The 23,705-nt window shown below is 52.4% G+C and overlaps 13 protein-coding genes across 13 annotated transcripts; 8 read left to right on the forward strand and 5 right to left on the reverse strand.

Annotated features, from left to right (window-relative positions):
• Positions 1–179: 179 nt before the first annotated feature.
• On the forward strand, positions 180–2,082 carry ASPVEDRAFT_55065 (putative C6 transcription factor; the record flags this gene model as incomplete). Its single annotated transcript, XM_040815014.1, has 3 exons — positions 180–1,077; positions 1,154–1,415; positions 1,560–2,082. 3 exons carry the CDS (start codon positions 180–182, stop codon positions 2,080–2,082), a joined length of 1,683 nt encoding a protein of 560 aa, XP_040670790.1.
• Positions 2,083–2,263: 181 nt separating this feature from the next.
• Positions 2,264–3,913, forward strand: ASPVEDRAFT_197981 (NADP-dependent oxidoreductase). The gene has a single exon (XM_040809247.1). The coding sequence runs from the start codon at positions 2,460–2,462 to the stop codon at positions 3,456–3,458; it is 999 nt and encodes a 332-aa protein (XP_040670791.1). The 5' UTR covers positions 2,264–2,459; the 3' UTR covers positions 3,459–3,913.
• ASPVEDRAFT_86394 (cupin domain-containing protein) lies at positions 3,551–4,074 on the reverse strand (the record flags this gene model as incomplete). The annotated part of the gene is made up of 2 exons (XM_040817836.1): positions 3,551–3,917; positions 3,968–4,074. 2 exons carry the CDS (start codon positions 4,072–4,074, stop codon positions 3,551–3,553), a joined length of 474 nt encoding a protein of 157 aa, XP_040670792.1.
• Positions 4,075–4,758: 684 nt separating this feature from the next.
• Positions 4,759–5,662, forward strand: ASPVEDRAFT_74469 (uncharacterized protein). The gene is made up of 2 exons (XM_040816257.1): positions 4,759–4,946; positions 5,001–5,662. Exons 1-2 carry the CDS (start codon positions 4,839–4,841, stop codon positions 5,547–5,549), a joined length of 657 nt encoding a protein of 218 aa, XP_040670793.1. The 5' UTR covers positions 4,759–4,838; the 3' UTR covers positions 5,550–5,662.
• Positions 5,663–5,990: 328 nt separating this feature from the next.
• fmaE (monooxygenase fmaE) lies at positions 5,991–7,415 on the forward strand. The gene is made up of 5 exons (XM_040813082.1): positions 5,991–6,118; positions 6,171–6,463; positions 6,523–6,617; positions 6,672–6,926; positions 6,994–7,415. Exons 1-5 carry the CDS (start codon positions 6,038–6,040, stop codon positions 7,134–7,136), a joined length of 867 nt encoding a protein of 288 aa, XP_040670794.1. The 5' UTR covers positions 5,991–6,037; the 3' UTR covers positions 7,137–7,415.
• ASPVEDRAFT_86396 (oxidase ustYa family protein) lies at positions 7,273–8,358 on the reverse strand (the record flags this gene model as incomplete). Its single annotated transcript, XM_040817837.1, has 5 exons — positions 7,273–7,514; positions 7,565–7,664; positions 7,717–7,847; positions 7,897–8,028; positions 8,085–8,358. 5 exons carry the CDS (start codon positions 8,356–8,358, stop codon positions 7,273–7,275), a joined length of 879 nt encoding a protein of 292 aa, XP_040670795.1.
• A 565-nt stretch (positions 8,359–8,923) lies between these two features.
• ASPVEDRAFT_44581 (uncharacterized protein) lies at positions 8,924–10,040 on the forward strand. The gene has a single exon (XM_040813083.1). The coding sequence runs from the start codon at positions 9,187–9,189 to the stop codon at positions 9,643–9,645; it is 459 nt and encodes a 152-aa protein (XP_040670796.1). The 5' UTR covers positions 8,924–9,186; the 3' UTR covers positions 9,646–10,040.
• An 844-nt stretch (positions 10,041–10,884) lies between these two features.
• On the forward strand, positions 10,885–12,305 carry ASPVEDRAFT_44582 (uncharacterized protein). The gene is made up of 5 exons (XM_040813084.1): positions 10,885–11,241; positions 11,290–11,343; positions 11,391–11,438; positions 11,489–11,806; positions 11,868–12,305. Exons 1-5 carry the CDS (start codon positions 10,902–10,904, stop codon positions 12,104–12,106), a joined length of 999 nt encoding a protein of 332 aa, XP_040670797.1. The 5' UTR covers positions 10,885–10,901; the 3' UTR covers positions 12,107–12,305.
• A 350-nt stretch (positions 12,306–12,655) lies between these two features.
• On the forward strand, positions 12,656–15,312 carry ASPVEDRAFT_893167 (alkaline phosphatase D family protein). The gene is made up of 6 exons (XM_040818573.1): positions 12,656–13,300; positions 13,356–13,604; positions 13,658–13,799; positions 13,849–13,961; positions 14,014–14,318; positions 14,369–15,312. The coding sequence occupies exons 1-6, from the start codon at positions 12,682–12,684 to the stop codon at positions 14,828–14,830; spliced, it is 1,890 nt and encodes a 629-aa protein (XP_040670798.1). The 5' UTR covers positions 12,656–12,681; the 3' UTR covers positions 14,831–15,312.
• On the reverse strand, positions 14,794–15,312 carry ASPVEDRAFT_830795 (uncharacterized protein). Its single transcript, XM_040817310.1, has 2 exons — positions 15,174–15,312; positions 14,794–15,068 (listed from the first exon to the last, which is right to left on the reverse strand). The coding sequence occupies exons 1-2, from the start codon at positions 15,213–15,215 to the stop codon at positions 14,898–14,900; spliced, it is 213 nt and encodes a 70-aa protein (XP_040670799.1). The 5' UTR covers positions 15,216–15,312; the 3' UTR covers positions 14,794–14,897.
• A 751-nt stretch (positions 15,313–16,063) lies between these two features.
• ASPVEDRAFT_137255 (uncharacterized protein) lies at positions 16,064–17,134 on the reverse strand (the record flags this gene model as incomplete). Its single annotated transcript, XM_040807371.1, has 2 exons — positions 16,064–16,224; positions 16,288–17,134. 2 exons carry the CDS (start codon positions 17,132–17,134, stop codon positions 16,064–16,066), a joined length of 1,008 nt encoding a protein of 335 aa, XP_040670800.1.
• A 2,294-nt stretch (positions 17,135–19,428) lies between these two features.
• ASPVEDRAFT_44586 (class I SAM-dependent methyltransferase) lies at positions 19,429–20,935 on the reverse strand. Its single transcript, XM_040813085.1, has 8 exons — positions 20,844–20,935; positions 20,697–20,740; positions 20,531–20,617; positions 20,436–20,477; positions 20,315–20,381; positions 20,226–20,266; positions 19,958–20,167; positions 19,429–19,905 (listed from the first exon to the last, which is right to left on the reverse strand). The coding sequence occupies exons 1-8, from the start codon at positions 20,874–20,876 to the stop codon at positions 19,554–19,556; spliced, it is 876 nt and encodes a 291-aa protein (XP_040670801.1). The 5' UTR covers positions 20,877–20,935; the 3' UTR covers positions 19,429–19,553.
• A 478-nt stretch (positions 20,936–21,413) lies between these two features.
• ASPVEDRAFT_86403 (cytochrome P450) lies at positions 21,414–23,474 on the forward strand (the record flags this gene model as incomplete). The annotated part of the gene is made up of 10 exons (XM_040817838.1): positions 21,414–21,621; positions 21,667–21,695; positions 21,792–22,001; positions 22,053–22,146; positions 22,194–22,393; positions 22,442–22,768; positions 22,841–22,951; positions 23,032–23,192; positions 23,256–23,330; positions 23,387–23,474. 10 exons carry the CDS (start codon positions 21,414–21,416, stop codon positions 23,472–23,474), a joined length of 1,503 nt encoding a protein of 500 aa, XP_040670802.1.
• Between the last annotated feature and the right edge of the window lie 231 nt (positions 23,475–23,705).

Consider the following 23,705-nt stretch of genomic DNA (forward strand, 5'->3'; position numbering starts at 1 on the left):
GCAGAATCATTAGCAGAGTCTGGCAGAATCAAGAGGTCCGGAAAGCGAGAATCCGACAGCCACATGCAGGATAAGCCGGATGCAGTCACGAGCCAGCGCATCTCTGCCCCTCCGCCTCGTGCGATCGTCTCCTCCACAGCCATCTCGATCTCACCAAATATCTTCAAGGTTCCATCTTCATGAGCCAAAAGGCCACTCCGACAACCCGCCGGGTCTCGCTCGCCTACGTTCCCTGCCGCTCCAAGCACTTACGCTGCGACGCAACGACCCCCGTCTGCGCCCGCTGCCGCACCGAAGGCCTCCAATGCATCTACGCCAAATCTCGTCGCGGCGGCCGGCGGACCCGAAATCCGACTCAACCGGATAGCTCAACTCAGCTTTTGCAGAACTCATTCTCAGCCCAGCGACCAATTTCAAATATTTCAGTCCCGGCTATTGCGCCCTGTCCGCCCAGCTCAACAGACGACGACCGTAGCACTTCATCAACCAGCATATCGCGGAATAGCAACAGCAATAGCGACCTCAGTGACTCATCGCTCGCAGAGCAATTCATCGCGCGATACTATTCCTTCTTCCATTTCGCGCATCCATGTGTTCTCCCGCAGTGGGCTCTGAAACGCCGTCTTGCAAGCGACGGGCGACCGCTGCAGACCCTTGTCGCGGTCTTACAGTACATCGGCTCGGTGTACGCAAAGTCGGTCTTATCTACATCGCTAAAGGCCGAGGCAGAGCAGGCAGTTTCTGCATTGAATGGGAATGGGACGTTTACCGGATTCGATGTCCAGGCGGTGTTACTCTTCTCGATCGCAATCCACTGGGCCAATGAGCCGGAGAAGTCGATGGGTTTGCTTGATCGAGCGGTTGCGATGGCTCTGCAGCTGGGGATGCAGTCGAGGGAGTATGCGCATACCAATGGCGAGAATGACCCGCTGCTGGAGGAGTGCTGGCGGCGCACCTGGTGGCAGATCTATATGACGGATGCGCATATTGCGGGGAGTACGAGCTCTTATCCCTTTCGGACGAGTGGGATGGAGATGAGCGTTGATTTACCTTGTGATGAGGATGCGTATGAGAGTGGTGTATGACTCTTTCCCTGGTCAAATGTGTGGTGTATTGACGAGATAGAAAATACCTACGCCGCGGACGCTGCAAGACTACGATATGCGAGAGTTCCTCGACGACGACGAGCGCATGTTCTCCTCGTACGCTGAACTGGTCGGGCTCACGCGCGGTCTTGATCTTGCCTTTGCAGCGCGCAAGGGCATGACTATCACCAATTGCCCGACGATATGCGCCAATGCCGATGCCGCCGTGACGGCCTGGCGATCGCTGCTGCATCCTTCGAAGAAGGAGATTGTGCGAGAGGACGGGACCGTCGACGAGCTCCTCTTCAAAGCCAGCATGGCCATCCAGACGTACGTCCACTTTCGTCGATGGTAAAGTTGGTTACCTACTGACACCGCCAGATACGTCGTGGACATCCACCGCCAACTCTCAACCCTTGCATACAGCCCCATCGAGGCAATAGCGCACTGTTCGCCACCTGCACCGCCGGAAAGCCTGCGCGGGTGCAACTCCGCCCAGTGCCAGTTACACACGGCCAAGGTGCTGCGTGCCATAGACCAGTTCGATGACCTGCTTACGCTGCCTACGAACATCAGCACGCATACCCCGTTTATCATATGTATGATATCGAACCTGGTGATTGCGCACCTCGCGGCGTGTCGATTCCATTACAGTGGGCAGCCGCTGAAACTCGCGCGTGAACGGGTCCGGCTGAGTATGGGTGCGTTGAAGGTGCTGGGGGAGTACTGGCCCATGGGGCAGAGGACGTATAAGGAGGTGGGGATTATTGCGAGGGAGATTCTTGGGTTGAAGCAGGTTACACAGGGGAAGCCAGTTGTAAAGAGTCCTGGGTACGTTCCTCCTGAGCCAGAGCGTGCATTTGAGCCTGGGTCTGAGGAAATGCCGGATGTCTCGGCGTTTATGGATCCGCCGTCGTTTGCTGATATCCAGCTGCTGGATACGAACTTTGACTTTTGTGGGCTGTTTGATATGAATGTGCCTATGGCTGCGGTATAGATGACTGTATCTCCACTCGATTAATGAATAATGACCACGTCTCCTGTCTCGAGCGAGAGTGTTCCTTGACCATTCGTAGTAGATCCAACGGTCGGATGTGATTCCGTTATACGCGGCAGCAATAGCCTACTCTTCAATACCCAGTCTGACATTGCCCGACCGGCAGTCAGCCCATCTGATCAACGAACAAAGACAGCAATAGGTGGTGGTGAGTCAGTGGCAGATTTATCCGCCAATAGCCTATCCATCCATCCACTCAACCAAACTACATCGCCACATCTAGACCTTCCCAGATCCAACAACTCTATAAATCCCCCATCCTCTCCCATTTCCATGTGAATACCCAACACCAGGAATACTTACTTGCTACCACCAAAATGCCTCCGAAAACCATGCGCGCAATCCAACAACCAAACGCCCACTCCCAATCCCTCATCCTCACCACCCTCCCCACCCCAACCCCATCCCCAAACTCCTCCGAACACCTCATCCGCGTACAAGCCGTCGCCCCCTGCGCGGGCGAACTCCTCTGGCCCCCTCTCTTCCCCCCCTCATCCGGGCCCCGCGTGTTCATCCCCTGCCCCGACGTCGCAGGGACAGTGGTAAGCGCCCCACCAGACTCGCCATTCCGCCCAGGGGACGCGGTGTACACGCGCGCAAACTACGCCCGCAATGGCGGGGCCAGCGAGTATACGCTTCTCGCGACGGAGGAGCTGGCGCATCGGCCTAGGAATGAGCTTAGCTGGGCTGGTGTGGCGGCGATACCGCTATCGAGTATGACGGCGTGGCAGGCGCTCTTTGAGCAGGCGGGTGTTGGGAGTCTGGAGAGTGGAGCGTGGAAGGGGAAGAGGGTGCTTGTTACCGCTGCGTCGGGGGGTGTAGGGGCTTGGGTGGTGCAGTTGGCGAAGCTGGCGGGGGCGAGCGTGGTGGGGACGTGCGGGCCGGATAATTTGGGGTTTGTGAGCGGGTTGGGGGCCGATGAGGTGCTTGATTATCGGAGTGTGGATTTGAAGAGTTGGGTTGCTGCTGATGATGGTGGGAGGAAGGTGGATGTTGTGGTGGACTGTATTGGACGCAAGGCGTTGGCGGATGCGTGGTGGGCGCTTAGAGAGGGGGGCATTGTGATGAGTATCTTCCAGCCGCCGGGGGATGTGCGGCCGCAGGAGTGTGAAACGAAAGATGTCAAGGAGGTGTTCTTTATTATGGAGCCTGTTGGGAAGCATCTTGAAGCTATCACCAAGCTGGTGGAGGAGGGAAAGTGTCGCGGGTTTATGGACAGCGTGTGGCCGCTCGAGCTCTTCCAGGAGGCGTTCAAGCGAGTGGAAAGCGGACATGCCAGGGGGAAGGTCATCATTGATTTCGGACTGAATCATTAGTTGGTTATTTGAATAATTGTAATGATATCGATATGGTTGGCACTCGAATGCAGAACGATAACCCGCGATATATTCAATACTAAATATTACAGCTAACGACCCTCCTTCTCAGCATCCAAGACAAAGATATTCTCGTAGCCCTTCTCAACAACCTCATCGTCGATAATCAGCACCGCCACAAAGGCACCCCCCTCCTGGGTGTTGTTCTCACAGCGAACGTGGTGGCACCCGGGTGCTTCATAGAAGATCTCCCCCGGCGACGAGATAAGCGGGTCATTGTTGTTCATCTGGTTGAGGAGAGTCCCCTCGGTCACAACAGCAACGATGGAGGCGCCGCTGTGCGTGTGAGGCGGCGAGGCAGCGTTAGGGCCCAGCCTGATCTTGACCACGACAATCTGCTTTCCGGGGAGGTTGGAAGGGTGGAAGACATTGAGGACTGTGACCTCCTCGCGGGGACGACTTGACGATATTAATATATAAGCAGTATTAAGCGGGATTAAGTGACTCACCCCTCGACCTGCCATGTGTCGCCGTTCTTGACGACCTTGATGTCGGACGCTGCGATCTCGAAGTAGACATCCTGGGAGATATTCAGTTGATGCTGGCTTTCTGTCATTTCAGACAGTTGAGTCTACCTTTATAACCGCCAGCAAATGCTCGCCATCGTCATCGACTGCCGCCGCGTCTCACCGCGCCCAATCATAGCCCTAAATGCACCATCCGTTCACGGGGTCCTGCAAGTCAGCGCACCTCCTGCAGCTAAGGCACAAATGCGTTGATCATACGCGATTCTGTTGGCCTTTGATCCCCCAAGAGATTGAGCGTCGTGTTACCCTGACAACCCTAGCCTATTGGCAATCAATAACCGACAGGCTATCGGGTTGTGACGACGTCATGGCACAGCCGGTGAGCGGCTTTCGCAAGAGGTGTGACTGTTTCCTTCAGAGTGCAGCCTGTGGGCCTGGCCCCAGCTATGCACATACACATCCCCACTGTGGTTCTTCACTAGTGATGGGGTCCTGGCTAGAAGCGTAGAAGAATAAGTGCAGTGTGGTTGGCTGGGAATGTACACTGAGAACATACACTGGGCATCTAGGAATAGATCAATATTCACATTCCACTAGAGAGTGAATACAGCAGGCGTGTGGTCTAGATTGTTCATAGCTACATAAATACGACCCTTACTGCTTTCACCCTCTTCCTTCGTCTCATCTGCAATAATTGGCTATATAATCCACATCGATAGAGCGGGGCGCCATACATTGCCAATCCATTTACATACATTTATTCCATCCAGCGCGTTATATTAGCCTATTCCTTATCATTGATCCCTGCGACTCCACCTGCACAAAATTAGTTAGACTTTCCAAGACGAACAACATGACAAAGTCGGTCAACTTCGAGGCCAAGCCGCTACTCCAGACCGCAGAGGCCACATCAATACTACAGAGGTTGCATTCCGACAGTCTGCACCAGCATAACGAACCAGTACGCACCCTTGAACCTCTGATGCCTACTTAATGAAACCACTAACGATAGCAGACAAGAATCCTAGACATCCCGCTCTTGGACACGATAAAATGCTTCCTCACATTCGCAGGCTGTCTCTACAACCCCTCTCTAAACAACATCCCCACCATCCTGTTCAAAGTGAAATACTACAGCGGCGCCACGGGCTTCGTCAACTGCGCCTCTACAATACGGGGAAAGCCCAAGACCGTGGAAGAGGCTTTCCATATGCACGCCAAAGTGCGGCACGCGAAGGATCTCATCAGCGATGGCGACTGGACGTACATGACCCGCCGATTCGGGTACTCCAAGGTGCAGATGATGCAGTTTGAGTGGCTGCAGGTGATGCGTGGGGAGGCGCTGTATACCGAGCTTCCTGATGAGGGGAGTCATAGTGACGGGGGGAGTTTTGTCGGTGTGTACACGCCGAGCACGAGTACGAGTAGTAGCTGGATGGGCGGGAGGAAATGGGGACTTGGTGTTGGACTTGGGGTTGGACTTGGGGTTGGTGCGGCATTGGGTTTGGTTGCTGGACTGGGATTTGGACTGGGGGTTGGCTTAGGGCTGCTGTTGATGCGTTGAGTAGATGCTGTATTGTTAGACTATTTGGTTTATGTTCTCAATTCTTAGAAGCTAGACTCTTTGGGGGTTAAACACAGTTTATCTGCCTAGAATAGAATTAATATTTGGGTATTGCTGAAGCAAAGACTGCCTACAATAGCTGTTGAGATACTGGGGAGACACTCAGTTTTATAGAACGGACACGGACACGGACACGGACTCGGTCGGCCTCAGTCCCCAAACCGTCGACGGAGGACGGGGGAATCTGGCCCCATCCGCTCAAGCTTTATGGGGCGTCGCTAATTCAGTGGTCATCATTGGGCTGCTCAGCCACTGAACTGCGTCCCGACATTCATCGGATGGATAAACATCGCCGAATCAACTCCCCCATCCGGTAGGCAGACACGCTGGATCAGGTATATAAGGAGCCACACCTGCATTCCAGGACATTCCCGACCACAACTTCACATCAACACAGCTCAACTCAAACTACATCGCAACTAACAGACATGGCACTTCTTCAACCTCTGTTCCCCCCGACCACTACTCCCCCAGGGTCAAGCCTGGGCCAGAATATTCCCGGCCAGACAGTACGTTAATCAAAACCAACCAAGTAGTTGAGGAACATACCTAACAGCTCAGCTCCTCCTCAACAACTTCCAACCATCCAGCTGGTTCCTCCTCGCAGCCTCCCTGCAAGGTCTGCTGACATGGCTATTCCCGACAGCCTTCACGTTCATCCCAGCGGTGCTCATCCTCGCCTACCGCGGCGTCGATGTTCTCTTAATGACCTACGGCCTGAAATCAAACCCAGCGATGGACGGCGTCATCGCGCAGAAATTCTCCGCCCAGATCCCAGACGAAGACGGCGATTTCGGCGATCGCCCGTCGCGCGATAGTGTCGTTGTTCTCCTGCTGGGGGCCAAATCCAACCAGTATGCCCCTCCCTTATCCTGGAATATATGAAACAAATACTAAGTAACTAAAAAAACAGCCCCCTCGGAATCCTCTCGCCCGGATTCAAAAAAGTAGGCGACTACTTCAACGACATGGTCAAAGATCTCGAGGCAAACAGGGAAGAATACGGCTGTAAGAATCACCACCATCCTTCAACTCAAGTCAAGACAGGAATAACAAAACCAGACCTAACAAGCTCCTCCTACATCTCCAACGACGACGAAACACGCAACGCCGCCCGCGGGATAATGACCGTATACTACTTCCGCAGCATGGCCGGGCTGCACAAGTTCGCGCACGCGCCTGCGCACCGCGCCGGCTGGAACTGGTGGAATCGCACTGTCAAGGAGCATCCGCATATCAGTATCATGCATGAAGTCTATGAAGCGCCTGCTGGGGCTTGGGAGAGTATTTATGTTAATTATAAGCCGGTTGGGTTGGGTATGTATTCTACCTATTGTGGTTTTGTTACGGGTTTGGGGTTGATTGCTAATGTGGTTTGTTTTAGCGACGGCGATGTTCCCAGTGAAGTCTGCCGGGGGTGATGAGAAAGAAGGAATGTCCAAGCAGTGGATGGGGAGTATTGTTGATGCGTCGAGGGCGAATATGAAGTTGGCGAAGAATAGGCTGGGCTGGGATGTAAAGGGGTGATGCTTGCGGTGAGGGTTGATGTGGATATGTTTTCGTTTCATTCCAATTGCTAAACTGTATTATAAGCGAATTCGATTTACCTAGTTATACCTGGATAATTACAAAGCATCCTCCATAACTATAAGTTACCTTGTACTCATGGAATCTCGTCGTATATCCGATCTCCCTCCCGCGGCGGCCGGAGGAAATCCTTCGGTACACGCTCAGGAAGCTGGTGCTTCTCCGCCCAATCCCTGATCTGCTCGAAATTGCGACACTGGTGTTCGGTATTGAAGTCCACAAAGGGTGAGGGTTTATCAGGGTGAACCCAGATCTGGCCGAGGACGCCGACGTCGACTGTGCACATCAGCTGCTGGCGGAGGATGTCTAGGCAGTGTGCTGACGATGTTAGCTAGCTTCAGACTGGAGATACTGGCCAGCGTACATACAGACATGGTGGCGCACGATAAAGTCCTCGTTTTTGAATGCACCCGTGCCTAGAGAGCGGTAGTAGTCGTGGTTGTAATAGAGAGATTGACGGAGGAGATTCTGCAAGTCAAAAAATAAACATCTAGCATCGGAGACCTGGAAGGATACCAACCAAGCAGTGTAGATGATGCAGTCCTTCGACATTCGCTGGATATCCACCACCATATGCTTCATTTATCTGGACCTGGTCTGGCGCGATACCGGACCGTGCTGCGTCTTCAGCGGGGACACTGATCGGTCGGACTGGATGCTCATTAGACTATTTCGTGATATTTATAATGCACAAACTCACAATTCACACCGAGAGATTCCCATGCGGCGTCTACTTCCGGACCGGCGTCCTGGCGAAAGATATTCTCCTTCAGCAGGGACCCGTTGAACCGCTGCCGGTGGTATCTTATTGGGACATTGGACATGACGGTAGCTGTTGGAATAAGCAAGAATGCTAGACTCGACTTCAGGCCTGAGAAAGGGGCATACAGTAATGCAAAGTGCGCCGTGAGCACGCCTCATCGCTGTGATGGTGTTGATACCCAATAAACAAGCCAGTCAAGCAGGACAGCGCGCTGATTGCAATGACCATGCCGACAATCCACCAGAATCCGCGATGTCGGTCATCTTCCCTGTCTGAATACGTCCATGAATATACACTCTCGCTGTCCTTGAGAAGCCTGTCACTGTCATGGGTATCCAGATCGTGGTCCAGGACAGGCATTTTGTCCTCGATTATGGAGACAGGTGGTAGGTAGTTCATGATGTAAAACAATGAAGGGAATATTCCTTGACCTGGTCTGCGGCAAGTGGGATGCTGGCTTGGAAGGAAGGGGTGTGGGAGCTGCAGTCCGTCTGCCAGGAGATTGGGCGAAATCAAGGAATAGGCCAGACGAGATAATCATAGTGGAACTGGCAGAGACCCTCCGGTGCAACATCGGCATGTTTCGATTTCATGCGAGTTGCCATCGGGTCTCAACCGTTGATTATCACGGGTGGGACAAGGATCGCATACCTGCAGAACCGCTTCATCTTCCGGGGGAGGGAGTACTAGATCTGAGTCAGTCGCGGTAGAACCCAAAGAGTAGCCATCAAGTGTGGAGATTTATGGTAAGATTGGAGGACTGACTATGGCGAGGAGGGTTATGGTGCAACGGGGAAGTAAGGAGTCTGGATCAATGCACGAGAAATATTAAGGAAGCAGAGACTGGACAGCACAGCCTTCAAATGTCTTAAGATAAAACAGCAGCAGCAAGGAGTCCCAAGCTGGCTGAAAAGCTGCCTTCTGATGGGAAGGGCGCGGTGACACTGCATCCGCGTTGGGCCGCTCCAGAGGCCAGACAAATGGACCGATGCCTGGGAGGTTCTTGGACAAGCTCCAGTCTTCCTTTGGGTCTCTAGCTTACGCGTATCGATGCGAGGTACCATGAGCTTGACTACAAAAGATCGTCGGGGCGGTCGATATCAAGTATAAATACTGCGAGCGTCTCCCACGGTATAGACTACAAACCCCGTCCCTCCGTCCACCCTCTTAGTTCCTATACCAAATTGAACACTTCTCCTGTCAGGCCTAGACTCAGCCAAAGCAACCATGCAGCTCATCCCTGCCGGACTTCTCACCCTCCTGGTACACCTAGCTCTGGCCCTGGCCCAGCCGGTGCGAAGCCCAGCCGAATCAAGCCCAGAACTATGCACGAGAGCAACGAAGGAGGAGTCCGGAAGCTGCATGCCCAATGCCGCCGCTCCAATGATGGAAATGGCGCACGAGCGGAAATGGATTCTTAGGAACTCGCACCAGCAGCCGTCCAACGATGCTGCTATCGAGCAGGTAGAGCCATCGATCCAACCAATCCTCCCCCCTTCTCCAACTGCAATTGGCACTGTAACATCGTCGCCGGTTCCAATTACGACCAGTACTTGTACTGATTCGACTTCCACTCGTTCTCCATCTCCCACGCCGACCGATTATGGTGACTACTCGGACTACGGAAATTATGGCGACTATGCAAGCTACGGCGAGTACGATGATGAAGTTGTTGGCGAAAACTGAAATGGATAGCCTGGCAGTATGAAACGAACAGGGTATCAGCTGGAGTGGAATGCGGGGTGGCAGCCAGATTGATCGTTATGTTGTCTCATTTGATATCAACGTGTATGCAGACAAATACACCATGCAAATGTCTCATTTCCAGTGGAACAGCTCATAAGACCATATCCATGCATACTATGCAAGGAAGCTGCATAGAAACAGCCAGTCTGGCAATAAGTTAGTTATCATACTGGGGTAGATGAAGGACATTAGCAGCCCACGTTCTAGAACAGAACCACGTTCGCTATTCATGGCCCATAGACAGTACAACATTGGAAGCAAGGTGTTTATCAGCAGATCCCGCCCTGTCCATCCCTCGCTGTCCTACCTGACGCCGTGACATTCTGCCATCTGGCCAATCTGATATGCAGCGACTATATCGAAGTGGCCATTCTGATGTCCAGCTGGTAAGGAGGGTATTCATGGTGGAATCCTTTGGACGCAGTACGTATGCATAAGATAATTATTCACGCGGGCAATGAGGCCAACATTTGTATATATGTCTGCCAGCGCCGTCAGATTCAGCGAAATCTTTGAGTTCTCAGTGCAACAACGAGAACATTCCAGGGAAATGGGAAAACAAGGTCAGTCACATATGATCACCTCGCCCAGGTCGACCCAAGTAACATTGCCCTAGAAAACATCGTCGAGAGTATCGAGAGTGGTGAAGTCTCGGAGACTCATATCAATGAGAGGAGACTGTTGATGAGGATTGACCTTCGTCTGCTGCCATGTCTGGTAACAATGTACCTGATTACGTTCCTCGATAGGTACATTCCCCGGCATCCCTCCCCCTTTCTACGATACTAAGCCATATCAGAGTCAATATCGGAAACGCCGCCGTCCTCGGGATGCGAGAGGATCTCGGGATTGTGGATGGAACTAAATACAACGCAGCCTTGATGATATTCTTCATCCCCTATGTCGTGTTTGAGATCCCATCCAACATTGTCCTCGTGAAGCTCAAACCCCATGTTTGGCGTATGTTACACTTCCATAGTTAAGAACGCTACTAACAATTGTATTAAGTGTCGTTTTGTGTATTCAGCTTCGGTCTTATCACGATCTTCCAAGGTCTCGTCAACAGCTGGGCCTCGTTAATGGTAACCCGCTTTTTTCTAGGGGTGTTCGAGGCCGGATTAATTCCAGGATGTTGGTATATATCCTCATTTACAAGGATGTCCCATTAACTCTTCGCAGGCGCATACCTCCTCAGCATGTGGTACAGAAGGTACGAGGCTCAGAAGAGGTACTCAGTATTTGGATGCTCCACCATCCTAGCCGGTGCGTTTGGGGGTCTCCTGGCCAGCGGACTCGGTAAGATGGATGGAATCGGAGGGTATGGCGGCTGGCGATGGGTGTTTATCATCGAAGGCGCAGCGACCTGCCTTATGGCGGTGATAGTATTCTTTGCATTGCCGGATTTCCCGCAGGATTGCAAGTGGCTTACCCAGAGCGAGTTTGAGTTCCTTCGTGATAGAGCGGCCCGGGAGAATGGGACCCTCAGCCCGAGTGCGAGGATGCGATGGCTGGACATCTTGCATGTGTTCAAGGATTGTGGGTTTCTTGGGAGTATTCATTTGGTGTTGAGCTGACCTGGCATAGGGAAGATATTCATTGCGGCACTCATGCTCTTTGGGCAGGTTGTTAGTAGCTATGGTACAGTGCCATCTATGATGTCAAAGCACGCGACTGACGGTGTTTAGGGTACGCGTATTTTGCGCCAACTATTATCAGAACATATGGCTATGGACGTGAGTAACCCATACCATATAAAGAAGGGTATCACCACTGACATAGACAGCAATCAAAACGCAGCTATATTCGGTCCCTCCATGGGTTGCCGCCTTCGGATGCTCCCTGGTAGTTGCATGTCTATCAGACTACTTTCGGCACAGATACATATTCGCCCTGGTCTCTATCATCATCTCGATAAGTGGATACTGCATTCTCCTCACCCTCCGTGAGACCGTGCATCATAATGTGCAATACTTTGCGTTGTTTCTTATCACCTGCGGCTGCTTCAGCGCCTCTCCGATATACCTCTGCTGGTTCGGTATGAACCTAGGAGGTCGCACGAGGAGAAGCGTGGGCACAGCCTTTCAGCTTGGAATCGGAAATAGTAAGTGGCTTACTCTACTTTATAAAGCGTACACCGTACCGATGACTGACGCGACGCACAGTTGGGGGTATTGTCGGTACATACTCGTTCTTGGAGAAGGATGCTCCGCTCTACCGAAATGGCTATACTATCGGACTCTCTTTCGCGTGCTTCTCAGCCGCTATGGCTACAGTCTACTTTCTTGGGCTATGGTACCAGAATCGACAGCGCGAGCGCATGCTAGCAGAGGGCGTGGAGGTGACAGCCGAGGAGGAAGACAAACTGGGGGACTTGGCGTGCACGTATCGCTATGCGTATTAAGGGGCATGAGATGGACCGGCTTATTCCAGATGTTTCATGTTTTTCTTTGCCATGATATACTCCTGATTAGCGATCGGTTGCGTGCGATTCGGGGAGAAACAGCGCCAATGCTTGGCCGGGGATTGGCAGGGACGCTTTCCACAAGGACAAGAGATGATCAGCATCGTATTCAAGGCCAATCAGATTAAATATTGCGTCCACGGGGACTCGGATCTATAGATATCGTGCTTCATATATCTTGCTTTTCTCCATATCTTTCTTGGCTTCATTTTCCTTCCTCGCTTACCCCCATAAATATACGGGGTGGTCCAGCGGAGAGAACGTCAAGTGTCCAATGGATTTGAATGGTGACTGCACGAAGATAGTGGGATCTCTCGCGCTTCTGGCATGTGTGGGATGATGGTTCTTCTATTGGTTGTGGAAAATATCGGATATAGCAGACCTGTACTACATGCGTTTAATATACGGCTGCTCACGCAGTAGATATAAAGGCGGCGATTGCATTCATGTAAACCCGGAGATTTAGAGACATACGTTGTAGACAGCCATTAGCTATACTGCAATTAGTAGGCAAGATGGTCTATACCAGCACCCTCCTCTCGCTGCTGGCGCTGTCCACCAGCGCCGTCGCAAAATATGGAGGCAACCTGAACTACCGCAGCCCTTCCCTAAACCAGGATCACACCAACATGGGGATCAACGTGGACGCCATCCAACGCCGCAGCCTATCCAAACGTGATGAGGTCCCCTTCCAACCATCCCAGCTAAACTTCACCCACAGCGTCGCCTCTGGTGACCCCTACGCAGACAGCGTGATCCTCTGGACCCGCATCGCCCCGTCCCTGGAAGCCTCAGACAGCAACACCACTGTCTCGGGGGACGTGCCTCTATACGACCACGACAACGAGGGCTACGCCAAGGCATCTGCACACCCGATCTGTGTTGAGTACCGCGTCTTCTCGGACAAGAGCGCGCGTGATGTCGTCGACAAGGGCCGCGTCCTGACCAGTAGTGATATCGACTACACTGTCAAGGTCGAGGCTACGGGCCTCAAGCCGTTCACGAATTACTGGTACCGGTTCAATGTTTGTAACTCGGATAAGGTCTCGCCGCTTGGACGGACCAAGACTGCTCCAACGGAGAAGGAGGATATTGAGGAGGTTAAGCTTGCTGTGCACTCGTGCAGCAACTACCGTATGTTTTCCCCCTTTCTTTGGAGAGGGTTTTATGAAATACTGAATATTTCTAGCCAATGGGTACTTCAACGCATACGGAAATGTCGCCCGCAAGGACAATGTTGACTACGTCGTCCACCTGGGCGACTATATCTACGAGTACGAAAGTGGCGTCCCGGGCGTCGACGAGCGTGCTGTCGTTCCCCAGCGAGAGATCTTCTCTCTGTATGACTACAGGACTCGCCTTGGGCAGTACCGGACGGACCAGGATCTTGTCGCGTCTCACCAGAAGTTTCCCTGGATTACTGTGTGGGATGACCATGGTATGCCTCTCTTAAACAAAACTATGTATCTGGATAAGGCTGAACCAGGGTAGAAATTGCAAACAACGGCTACCGCGATGGTTTCAGCGGTCTACGGAATACTGAAGACTCTTTCCTGAATTATGGGCCCCAGATCAGCGTTGACCAGCGCAAGCTGAATGCCGTCCGTGCTTACTTCGAGTGGATGCCTATCCGGTAGGTTCTTCCAGGGTACAGGTACATGGATACAAGCTAACAATCCCAGCCAAGTTGACATGGACGATGGCCTGCGCATCTGGCGAAACTTCCAAATGGGCAACCTCTTCGACCTGATCATGATCGACACCCGGCACTACGATCGCTCAATCACGGATATCAGTACGCCTGTTTATGAATCTGACTTGAAGAATACTTTTGCTAACGATAATAGGCGACAACTCTGACTACATTGAGATGATCCACGACGACGCCGGCCGGAGCATCATGGGCCCGCGCCAGGAGAACTGGTTCTACCGCCAGCTCTCCGAAAGCAAGGACCGAGGCGCGAAATGGCGCGTTATCGGGAACCAGCTGGTCTTTGCACACATCGAGCAACAAGAAGAGGACGGGTCCATCACGTTCAGTACCGATGCCTGGACGGCGTACCGGGCGAACCAGAACAGAACGCTCAAGCATATGTACGACAATGAGATTACGAATAACATCAACATTGCGGGAGATACACACGTTAACTGGGTATGTTCTCTATTCTTTCCCTTTAGTGCAAGGTGAACTGATGATGGAAGGTATCCGACATGATCTGGGAAGGCACAAAGCCCTACAACAACATCACCGGCGAGGGCGCAGTGGGCGTTGAGTTCGCCGGCACTGCCGTCTCCAGCACCGGCCTGAGCACCGTCTCCCGCGAGCACGGTGAACAAAAGGCCAACACGTACAACATCAACCCGGAACTCAAGTGGGTGGAGGGTTACTACCGCGGGTACTTCGAGCTGCACCTGCGCCAGGAAGAGGCCGAAGCCCGTTACTTTGGTTGTCCCACGGTCGCGACAAGGAATAGCTGGGAGCTGCCCCTGGCGAACTGGACGGTCAAGCACAGTGAGAGCCATCTGCAGCGCCCGTTGGCTGGGGGTGAGGTAGAGGCGGGATTTGTTCAGGAGGGCGAGTTGAAGCACAGTGATGTCTCGCTCAATACCGAGACTGGCGAGTGGAAGGAAGTCCGGTTTGATCAGATGTTCCTCAAGTCCTAGACTAGTAATCCGATAGATTTAGAATTGTATACCAGTTCGATAATATATCCCCAGTTGTAGGGGTATATCAGCCGTGTAGTTGTGCCTTCATGAGATTCAGCAATCGAAGCTCCTTCCTTTTTGGTCTCGTCCATCGATTGGAACAGTAGTAAGTCACTCGGGATAGCTTGATTGTCGATAAATGGGTAAGTAGATGGTAGCGGGGAGAAGGATGCATATTGACTGAATGGCCACGAATCTGTAAATTCTTTTTAATTAGCGTTTCTAACATTTTCAATGTTGGAGTTGGGATTCCGGCTTGTTTAATGTGATCACTGCTGCGACAGAATATATTTCCGCCTACCGTACTTCCAACACCCTTAGCACATCCAGCTCTAGATAGCATAACAGCTTATCAATTAACAGTGAGCTGATGAATGCTGATCAAATGATTATCAATAGCTGACCAAGATCTTGTCGGAGGCACCGATATTCTGCATTCGCCACCAGCTGAGCCGATACAATGCGCAGCCACAGCCACCAGAGGAAATCCACAGATCGCAGGAAATACCAACATTGCCACATAATTTGAGGGAATAACTATATGCACGAGATGATGATACTCAGCATCTTAAAATAGGCCTGTAGCTCGTCAGACAATGACGCGGCTGGCCTGACTAGGGCAGCCATGCGATTCTGGCTGCCTAATGGTCCAACTCGGGGTTGACAGTCGAGACAACACTCCGATGGGCACCGAGAGAGTTGACCTGATTTGTCTGGAGTTGATGTTTGAGCTGCAGACTTGCGAGGTGAGGCGATTGTTCCTACTGGTCGCCTCTTCCACACGGCAGGTCGGGACGGGATGTCGACAGCAGATTGGCGACTGAGTAACATCGCGGGGACAGGGCTTGAGTGATAGACAAGGAGATCCTCATAGACCTAGAGGTGGTTAGCCAAAAGGACGAGTCAAATCGCAGATCCGGAGGAAAGGCAACAAAGTACTTTTATGAAAGGATTCAATTACAATTATCAGCTCAACATAATAACCCGAAATACTTCAATCTATTCCATGCGGACTATTACAAGTGCGCGTATATCCACCCATCCCAATGTATACCATAACAACGAAAAGCCGAAAAGCAAAAAAATCACAAACCCCAAATAGGATAAACAAAGCGCAAGGGAATTCGCTTCAGGAAGCAATGCTGTGGAAGGCTGTAACGCCTAGAGTACCCAGAATCCCCCAATCTGATTTCAAACTTGAAGTCCCTGCACCTGGGCAGCAAGACTGCTATACTCAGAGTCCACACAGTTACGCTGGACAGACTGCAGAAGGCCCAGGAACTGACCAACCTCAGGAAGCCGTGTGCTATCCACCTTCATGCGATCCAGCCTAGCACGCCTGATATCCGCATCTTGTAGGAGACCTGAGTATCAGCACACAGTTCAGCCGCAATCCAAGGCATATGTAGGCCTACCTGTAAATCGCGCCCTGAAACCCTCCATAAGAGTGATATCATCTACCTTACGCGGCAGCAGGGCAAGGAGCATAATCGCCACAGGAACAGCCCACTGCCCACCAAAGCACTGCCTGGAAATATCGACCGCAATGTCAACATGCGAATCGGGCGTCGCCACAAGCCTGCCACTGGTGAATTGTTCACGGAATGCCAGAACCCGCTTCGGCCACCACTGCCACTGGGTCCGATCTGCAAGGAGCGGCTGCAGCTCGAAGAGGCCCAGGTCGATCATCTTCTGCACAGAGGTGCACACGCACCGGTCCTGGATGGAGAGTCTGCCTTGGGTGATGTACTCGCCGAAATAGTACTCTGATTCTCGGAACTCGACGAATTTCTGGAGTCGGGAGTCGCTGCCTGCGAAGGAGCGCATGATTTCCATGTCCTGCATGAAGGTGCCCCGGGGGAAGAGGGTGGTGTCTAAGACTATAAGCTGGATCTGGTTCAGGTCGTCGCCATCCTTGCGGTGGCGGTAGAGTGCGTATTGGAGTGCGAACAGTAGAGAGCTTGTCCAGCTCATGAGGTTGCAGCCATTCTCGTGGCCGCGTTGCCAGAGTAGGTGGTTAAGGAGAAGAGTAGCTGCTTTCTGAGTCGGGAGATGGAAGATATCGGTTTGATGCTGGGGGTAAGTTGAGGGTATGGCGGTTGAGCTCGTGGTTGAACCCGCCGTCTGGGGAGCAACAAGACGGTATAGGTATCTGGGAGTGAAATTGCGATTGAATAGGGGCGTATGTTGTCGGTGGTGGGGGTTGGGGTCAAAGGGGAGGGCACATTGGGGTTTGGGGGGCTCGACGTATAGACCAGGCATTATGAAGGGAGAACGGGGTGTTGCAATGCTCGTGATGAAGACATAAATTGACAGAGACCTCCGTGAATTCAGCGTATATAGTGAGAAGAAAGGTTAGACTGGAGAAGAGCAGGCCGCTTTTATATCGATATCACTTATTTAAGTGTAGCGCGGCTTAAAAGGCTAAACGAGGTATTCAAAACGCCGGAAATAAGGCTACCCTTCGCATAAACGCCTCAAATCTGATAATTCCTGGTCCCATGGAATATATACGATCAGTACCATCCAACTCCTCTAATTAAACCACTGAATTGCTCATATTCACTCGATTGACCATCGCCATTCCCAAGCCGTCAAACCAAGTTACCCCTATACAATGAATTTCTACACAGTCGCCGTGGCGAAGAAGGGCAACGAGCTGATGCTAATTTTATTGGAGGGCGGGGATGAAAAGTATCGGGACATTTATCACATAAATTAGCCAATCACAATGTTTCACCCGTTTGCCTGGGCGCAAACGAGGCGCACAGCCTCATCATCAAGACTTGGTACGCTTCGCTTGAAATCCTGGTCGATATTGAAGTGCTCAGGGATTTCCTTGCGAACGCTGAATTGCAGGCCTTCAGTGCCATAGTTAAATGGTTGCCCGGCGCTGAACCGCATTAGCAGAAGAGGAAGCGGAAGAAGCACCACGCCAGGCAATATATGGTCACCCAAGGACTCCAAGACATCAAGGCATTCATGTTTACGAACTATATTTAGCCAGAGTCATAATAATATCGCATACGAGCGCTTTAGCTCGCGCTTGGTACTCTCCAGTCCACCGACTCCTAGTGCAAACAACGCAAGGGATTTCATGCGCGAGATGCTGATAATGTGGAGATAGTCTTCGTCCTTCTGAGGTAATATTCTGGCCAAGTCAATTGACTGGGCTAGTCTAGGCTTGAATTTCCCCTTTTGGATTACTGTGCCCGCAAAGCTCGCCCCGTGTAGTGGTGGTCCAGCCCTGAGTACAAGCGGCTCTTCGACCTCGAATACCCTCATATTGCTGGAAGTACCTGCGCCTTATCCACATTCTTGTGGGGGACAAGGGTTGACTCACCCAACAGCTGTGCGAAGTTTGCCCACCCAGGATCAAAAGGTTAAGAATGCCTAACCCAGACTGCCTTCTACTGCCCTAAGGCTCTATCTACAACCTATTATCAACCTTCGCAAATCCCAGCCGGAAAGGCCTTTCGCAACTTAGACCCCGCCGAGCCCCCACGAGGACCGCTTGAAACAAGATTCCCTACCCTCGTGGTAGCTCCCGATTGTGCCCAGCACACCGGGTGATCCACTGAGACACATGGGCATGACGGCGTGGCACCCCCTACAGCCCTCGTTTTCACCAGGCGGACAGTCTACCCCAGATCCGGAAACAGCCTTCGCGTTAGATCTTCCTGCACCATTGAGTCAGCGCACAAGAGAACCACCTGCCGCGTAGCCTCTAAGATTGGCAAATGTGTTGGCCAAGCCTGTGCCCTCAGTAGCACCGTGAACTTTCCCTGCTGTGCGTATGCGAATTTCAGGAATAGCTGCAGATGGCGTCGTCAGATATGTCAGCTGAGGTTGTTATATCTAGGCATCGATGAAATGGCGTGGTTCCAAGACATCCGGATTGCGACAGATCTTACCATTCTGTGCTGTGCTGTGCTGTGATGGTATATACCCACTGTTCCCGCGGCCTCCCGGGACGCCCTAGACCTATCATGTATGGTAGTCGGGTCTTTCGATCAAGGGGGCAAACATATTGCTTCATGGTGTAGTCATGATGCAGGATATGAGGCGGTATGCCTCACTCAGCCGCGAAATAGAGGCATGTTTGATACGCACTGCGACGATGATAAGGTGGGGTTGAACACCGAGGACAACAATCCGCGAGGCTGGCACCATGAATAGCACTGCACAACGTTAATACTGGCCCTGGGGGCTTGCCTCACTTCTGCATTAGAAGGTGGCACTCCTAGGGCTAAGCCACACAATCAAGGTGAAATCTGGACCAATCAATTTCAATTAATAGTACTCGACACTGTGGCTCAGCTTAGCATCGCTCCAAGACTGAAAACGTTTAAATTGAATCACCGCCCCATTCAATTTCAAATCAATTCGCAAAATAATTACGCTGCGTTGATATGATCCCTCCCAACTATATCGCCACCTTTACCATGCGATTCAGCCTCATTCAGCTCCAGGCGCTTTTTCAGGCTTCCTCCCGTAGACGACCGTGCTATTGAATGTCAGTTCTGTTTCTGGACTCTAGAAAGTTGTTCCGTGGACGTACAATTCCTGATATCCGTGGATCTTGGGGTTGCGCAGGGCCGTGCGCGTGCGCGACAAATACAGCTCGACCTCCTCGCGGGACCACTAATCACAGTCAGTTAATATGCGGATTAATCCAGGTCTAAGGATGGAAACATACCCCAAGGACGGCGGTGAGCAAGAACATGCACCAGCCCTCCACACCCTCTTCCCACTGGAGACGGTTGTAAAGGCCCAGCTGCTTCAGGCGCGGATCGCTCGCCCATCCACCAATGGGGACCTTGAAGCGGCGCTCAACGACGTCTACGAACCCGGCCTTGATCATGCCTTCGCGCGAGGTGTCCAGGGCGCAGAGCGTTCTGCCGAACTCGTCACCGGCTTTGACGGACACGTCGCCCCATTCTTGCAGCGCGGTGCCGTTGGTGGTGCCGTCGTCGGATTTCGGGACGACGCCTTGCTCGGCTTGTTCGATCCATGCGCCGGGTTTGAGTGCGCTGTTGTGGCTATTAGTTATGGATCCAGAACTTGATGCTCAAGGGGAGGTACTTCAAGGCCTGCTTGTAGAAACTGTCCCAGTCGGCGACGCAGCCGTACAGACCGCGGATGTGAACGAAATCGAAAGTGTCCTTGCCGTATAACCACTCGTCGCAGCAGTCGTCGACTTCGAACTGGACGTTGGGCGGGACCCAGCTGGGCTGGATGGGCGAAAGATCGGTGCCGATGACGGTGGCGGATGGGAACAGGTCCGCGAATTCCCTGTCCGAGTCAGCAGTGGCCGGTTTTGCGGACAATCATTATATAGGAACGAACATACATTGCCCAGATACCAGTCCCGGTACCGACATCGAGGACTTTCTGAGACCATCGTCAGTGGATATTTTCGCAGGGCTGGAAGATCCCTACCTGGACATCATCTGAGATGGGCGCCAGGTACAGCTTCCCGTGCAGCATAAGGTTATAGAGATGGTGTCTGCCTGAGTTTAGCCGATCCTGCACAACACGAGACGATCTGAGATAAGCGTACCCAATATCTAGCTGTTCCTGGGCTTTTGCGTCATTGGGTCCCCTGATCCGTCAGTGATCCTTCCCTCTTCCCCCGCTACGGGAGTAACACCATACCAGTACGACCCAGCGCGGTATGCATGGTAACGTCTTCCATTCTCATAGCGATAATCCATGATGCTGCTGCGCAGCGACGTTAACTCCCTAATTGCGGTCAGCCAATCATGCTTGCTGGGCCTGAAGGATCAAGCCATCAAGCAAAGGCGAAACGAGGCAAACTGACGACTGGTAGTCATCGCTGAACACGGACGAGTTGTCATCCTGCGTCTGCAATGTGAGGAATCAAAAGTCAGCCCGATTTGGCAATACTGTGGGGGGAGAGGCCCGTGTAGCACTGGCAGCTGCTGCCGTGGCCCTGGGGACAGCGTACGTTGTCGACCTCGAGGTTGCGACCTTCAGCCATTGTGGACAGCAAAGGACAGCGACAGGGATGTTGAGAGCAGCACGGCCATCCAAGTCTTTGAAGAGGTTTCAGCGCAGGCTGGGGAATTAAGAAAGTGACAGAAAAACGGGCGGGCGGATCAAGCGGGACGAGCAACTAACACCAACGCAGTAACACACGCAGTGAACAGCAACTATCAGGCACTAACTGTCGCCCTTGGCGGTTCGGCTGGTGCGGGCCGGCACAACGTCCTGGTGAATGTTCTGTTATTGGCTGCTGATCCTGGTCACTTCGTCCTTTTGACAGCCCGCATCCACCGTCCAATCTCGGCCATTCACGTCGTCCATCTGTGGAACTCGAATGGAACAATCCCCTTATGTGGCCCCCGTGCATGTGGTGTCGATGGCCTTCACCACGCTGATTCGCCATGCCTTCTTCTCCAAATGTCGTCCACTTTAAATAAGCAGCCTGTTTTTCTGCGACGGTGGCTGGCGAAACCCTGCACCGCGTTTCGCGTGTTATAACAGTGCCCGGATATCGGATGCTCGAATTGGCACCATGGACGCCTCACTCTACCTGCTGCTGCCCCCGGTGGCATTGCTCACTTACTTGGTGTACAACGTCTTCTACACTTTCTATTGGCACCCGCTCGCTCGCTTCCCCGGGCCTCCACTCGCGGCTTTGACCCGGCTTTATCGGACGTACATCGACTGCTCGCCCAGCCGCTCCTTCGTCCACACCCTGGGCCAGCTCCACGAGAAATATGGTACGATCCTCACACCGTTTGCTGATCGGCTCTGACGTGTTTCAGGTGACATCGTCCGAATCGGCCCGAATGAGGTGAGTTCCGTCTCCTGCATGAACCAGTGGGCGCGTTGTGTTGCGTTGTCAAACCAGACCGACCAGGCCAACCCGGTCCGCTTACGCCAGAACTAGTTGCACTTTCATTCCCCCGCGGCTTATCTCGAAATATACAATGCGAACCATCGGTGGGACAAGGAGAAGAGTCTGTACCATAGCTTTGGCGAGGACCGCTCGTCGTTTGGGTTCCTGACCTACCGCGAGTCGAAGGAGAGGAAGGATGTGCTCTCTCGGAGATTCTCCAAGAAAGCTGTCCAGGAGGCGCAGAGGATTGTGGAGGGGATAGTCAGTGGCTTATCCTGTTTTCTATTCGCTTCTAGGATACTAACGGGATAGGTGCTCGATCTATGTAACACATTTGAGCAGAACAGCGCGTCACCCATTAACCTCTTCTACGCCTTTCGCTGCATGTCTATCGATGTCATTACTTGTGAGATGACCCATAATCACGATATTGATCACAATTAACCTGTATAGACTTGTGCTTTGCAAACTCGGTGGACGCTGTCCATGCCCCCAACTATGAGGCGCCCATCATCCTGGCCATGGACGCATCGCTCCCGGTGTTTGTCCGATTCAAACACTCGCCCTTTTACAAGAACATGATCATGAATTGCCCTCCAAAGCTGTCAAAGATAATTAGCCCAGCTACTGCTGGCCTTGTTGATCTGCAGACTGTATGCCAGCTCAGCCTCTCGTCTCATTCCCCCGACTGACTGAATCAGCTCCTCAAAGCCCAAATCGAAGAAATCACAACCGACCCTGGAAAGCTGGCCAAGCTCCCGCACTCCACTACAATTTATCATGAGCTACTCCGACCGGAGGCATATCGCACCGGTACTGCCCCGAGCAGTGGGAGTCTGTATGAGGAATCGCAAGCTCTGATGTTCGGTGGCGCAGACACAACCGGCACAGCCCTAATGCACGGCTGCTTTTATATTCTGTCCTCCAGGGCAGTCTACGCCAAAATCAAGGCCGAACTCCTCACCGCATGGCCTGTTCTGGATGGTCCCCCGCCTAGCTGGGAGCAGTTGGAGAAGTTGCCGTATCTGGTAAGTTGCATAACATCCTGCGCCGATCTATGCGAACTACCTACAATATACACATGCTGATTCACTGTCCAGACTGCCGTCATCAAGGAATCTCTCCGCATGAGCCCGGGAGTTGCCTCTCCTCTTCCTAGGGTCGTTCCTGCGACCGGCGCTGTCATAACCAAGACTCCGATTCCCGGGGGTGTAAGCTCCTCCCGTCTTACCCACTTACTCCATACCTGTGGCAATTGGCATTAGCGCACGTACTAACAATCCCTCAATAGACCGTCGTCGCCCACGCGAGTCACTTCGTCCACCGCAATCCTGACGTCTTTGCCAACCCCGACGAGTTTATCCCTGACCGCTGGCTCGGTGAGAACGGACGGGCGCTGGATAGATGGCTGCTTAGTTTCTCGCGGGGCCCGCGTAGTTGTCTCGGGCAGCAGTAAGTCCTCTGCAAATTCTCTTGCATTGAAGTCGGAATCAGTTTATATTAATATCGGTACAGTCTTGCTTGGTTAGAGCTTTATTTGTGTTTCGGCCATCTCTTCCGCAAGTTTGATGTGGAAATGGACCCGTCGAGGTTTGTCCCGTCCAACTATCTCTCTGTCCATTGGTTTGGTGTTAATAGCTTTTTAGTCCGAAGAAACTGGAATGGAGAGACTGTTTTCTTCCGGATTATGTCGGACCGCATCTGCGGGCGAAGATGACGCCGGTGACTAACTAATCCAGTCGTCTTCTGCGCTGGATTCGATGTAGTACAAGCAGACTATCACTAATCATATTGTTAGAGTATAACTTAGCAATACATAGACTACAAATCCATACACAGATCCCATCATACTTCGTCCCGGAGTTCCTATTACTCCGACAGTCCAGTCAAAATCCAGTTTAGGTCCCCGACTTATACCCCAGGTCTTGCTTAAGTGACCGTTATTAATATTGAATAAGCAAAGCT

Source organism: Aspergillus versicolor (assembly GCF_001890125.1).
Source record: "Aspergillus versicolor CBS 583.65 unplaced genomic scaffold ASPVEscaffold_8, whole genome shotgun sequence".
Lineage (NCBI taxonomy): Eukaryota > Fungi > Ascomycota > Eurotiomycetes > Eurotiales > Aspergillaceae > Aspergillus > Aspergillus versicolor.

Excerpts from the sequence above, each read along its gene's own strand:
- ASPVEDRAFT_197981 (XM_040809247.1), top strand. The coding sequence starts at position 2,460 with ATGCCTCCGAAAACCATGCGCGCAATCCAACAACCAAACGCCCACTCC.
- ASPVEDRAFT_74469 (XM_040816257.1), top strand. The coding sequence starts at position 4,839 with ATGACAAAGTCGGTCAACTTCGAGGCCAAGCCGCTACTCCAGACCGCA. Across the intron at positions 4,947-5,000 it reads TGCACCAGCATAACGAACCA|ACAAGAATCCTAGACATCCC; the intron begins GTACGCACCCTT and ends TAACGATAGCAG.
- fmaE (XM_040813082.1), top strand. The coding sequence starts at position 6,038 with ATGGCACTTCTTCAACCTCTGTTCCCCCCGACCACTACTCCCCCAGGG. Across the intron at positions 6,618-6,671 it reads AAACAGGGAAGAATACGGCT|ACCTAACAAGCTCCTCCTAC; the intron begins GTAAGAATCACC and ends TAACAAAACCAG. Across the intron at positions 6,927-6,993 it reads TTATAAGCCGGTTGGGTTGG|CGACGGCGATGTTCCCAGTG; the intron begins GTATGTATTCTA and ends GGTTTGTTTTAG.
- ASPVEDRAFT_44581 (XM_040813083.1), top strand. The coding sequence starts at position 9,187 with ATGCAGCTCATCCCTGCCGGACTTCTCACCCTCCTGGTACACCTAGCT.
- ASPVEDRAFT_44582 (XM_040813084.1), top strand. The coding sequence starts at position 10,902 with ATGTGGTACAGAAGGTACGAGGCTCAGAAGAGGTACTCAGTATTTGGA. Across the intron at positions 11,344-11,390 it reads GCAGGTTGTTAGTAGCTATG|GGTACGCGTATTTTGCGCCA; the intron begins GTACAGTGCCAT and ends GACGGTGTTTAG. Across the intron at positions 11,807-11,867 it reads TCAGCTTGGAATCGGAAATA|TTGGGGGTATTGTCGGTACA; the intron begins GTAAGTGGCTTA and ends CGCGACGCACAG.
- ASPVEDRAFT_893167 (XM_040818573.1), top strand. The coding sequence starts at position 12,682 with ATGGTCTATACCAGCACCCTCCTCTCGCTGCTGGCGCTGTCCACCAGC. Across the intron at positions 13,605-13,657 it reads TACTGTGTGGGATGACCATG|AAATTGCAAACAACGGCTAC; the intron begins GTATGCCTCTCT and ends GAACCAGGGTAG. Across the intron at positions 13,962-14,013 it reads TCGCTCAATCACGGATATCA|GCGACAACTCTGACTACATT; the intron begins GTACGCCTGTTT and ends TAACGATAATAG.
- ASPVEDRAFT_830795 (XM_040817310.1), bottom strand. The coding sequence starts at position 15,215 with ATGCTATCTAGAGCTGGATGTGCTAAGGGTGTTGGAAGTACG. Across the intron at positions 15,069-15,173 it reads CTAAGGGTGTTGGAAGTACG|ATTCGTGGCCATTCAGTCAA; the intron begins GTAGGCGGAAAT and ends AAGAATTTACAG.
- ASPVEDRAFT_44586 (XM_040813085.1), bottom strand. The coding sequence starts at position 20,876 with ATGGCTGAAGGTCGCAACCTCGAGGTCGACAAC. Across the intron at positions 20,618-20,696 it reads TTCAGCGATGACTACCAGTC|GGAGTTAACGTCGCTGCGCA; the intron begins GTCAGTTTGCCT and ends GACCGCAATTAG. Across the intron at positions 20,382-20,435 it reads CAGGAACAGCTAGATATTGG|ACACCATCTCTATAACCTTA; the intron begins GTACGCTTATCT and ends AAACTCAGGCAG.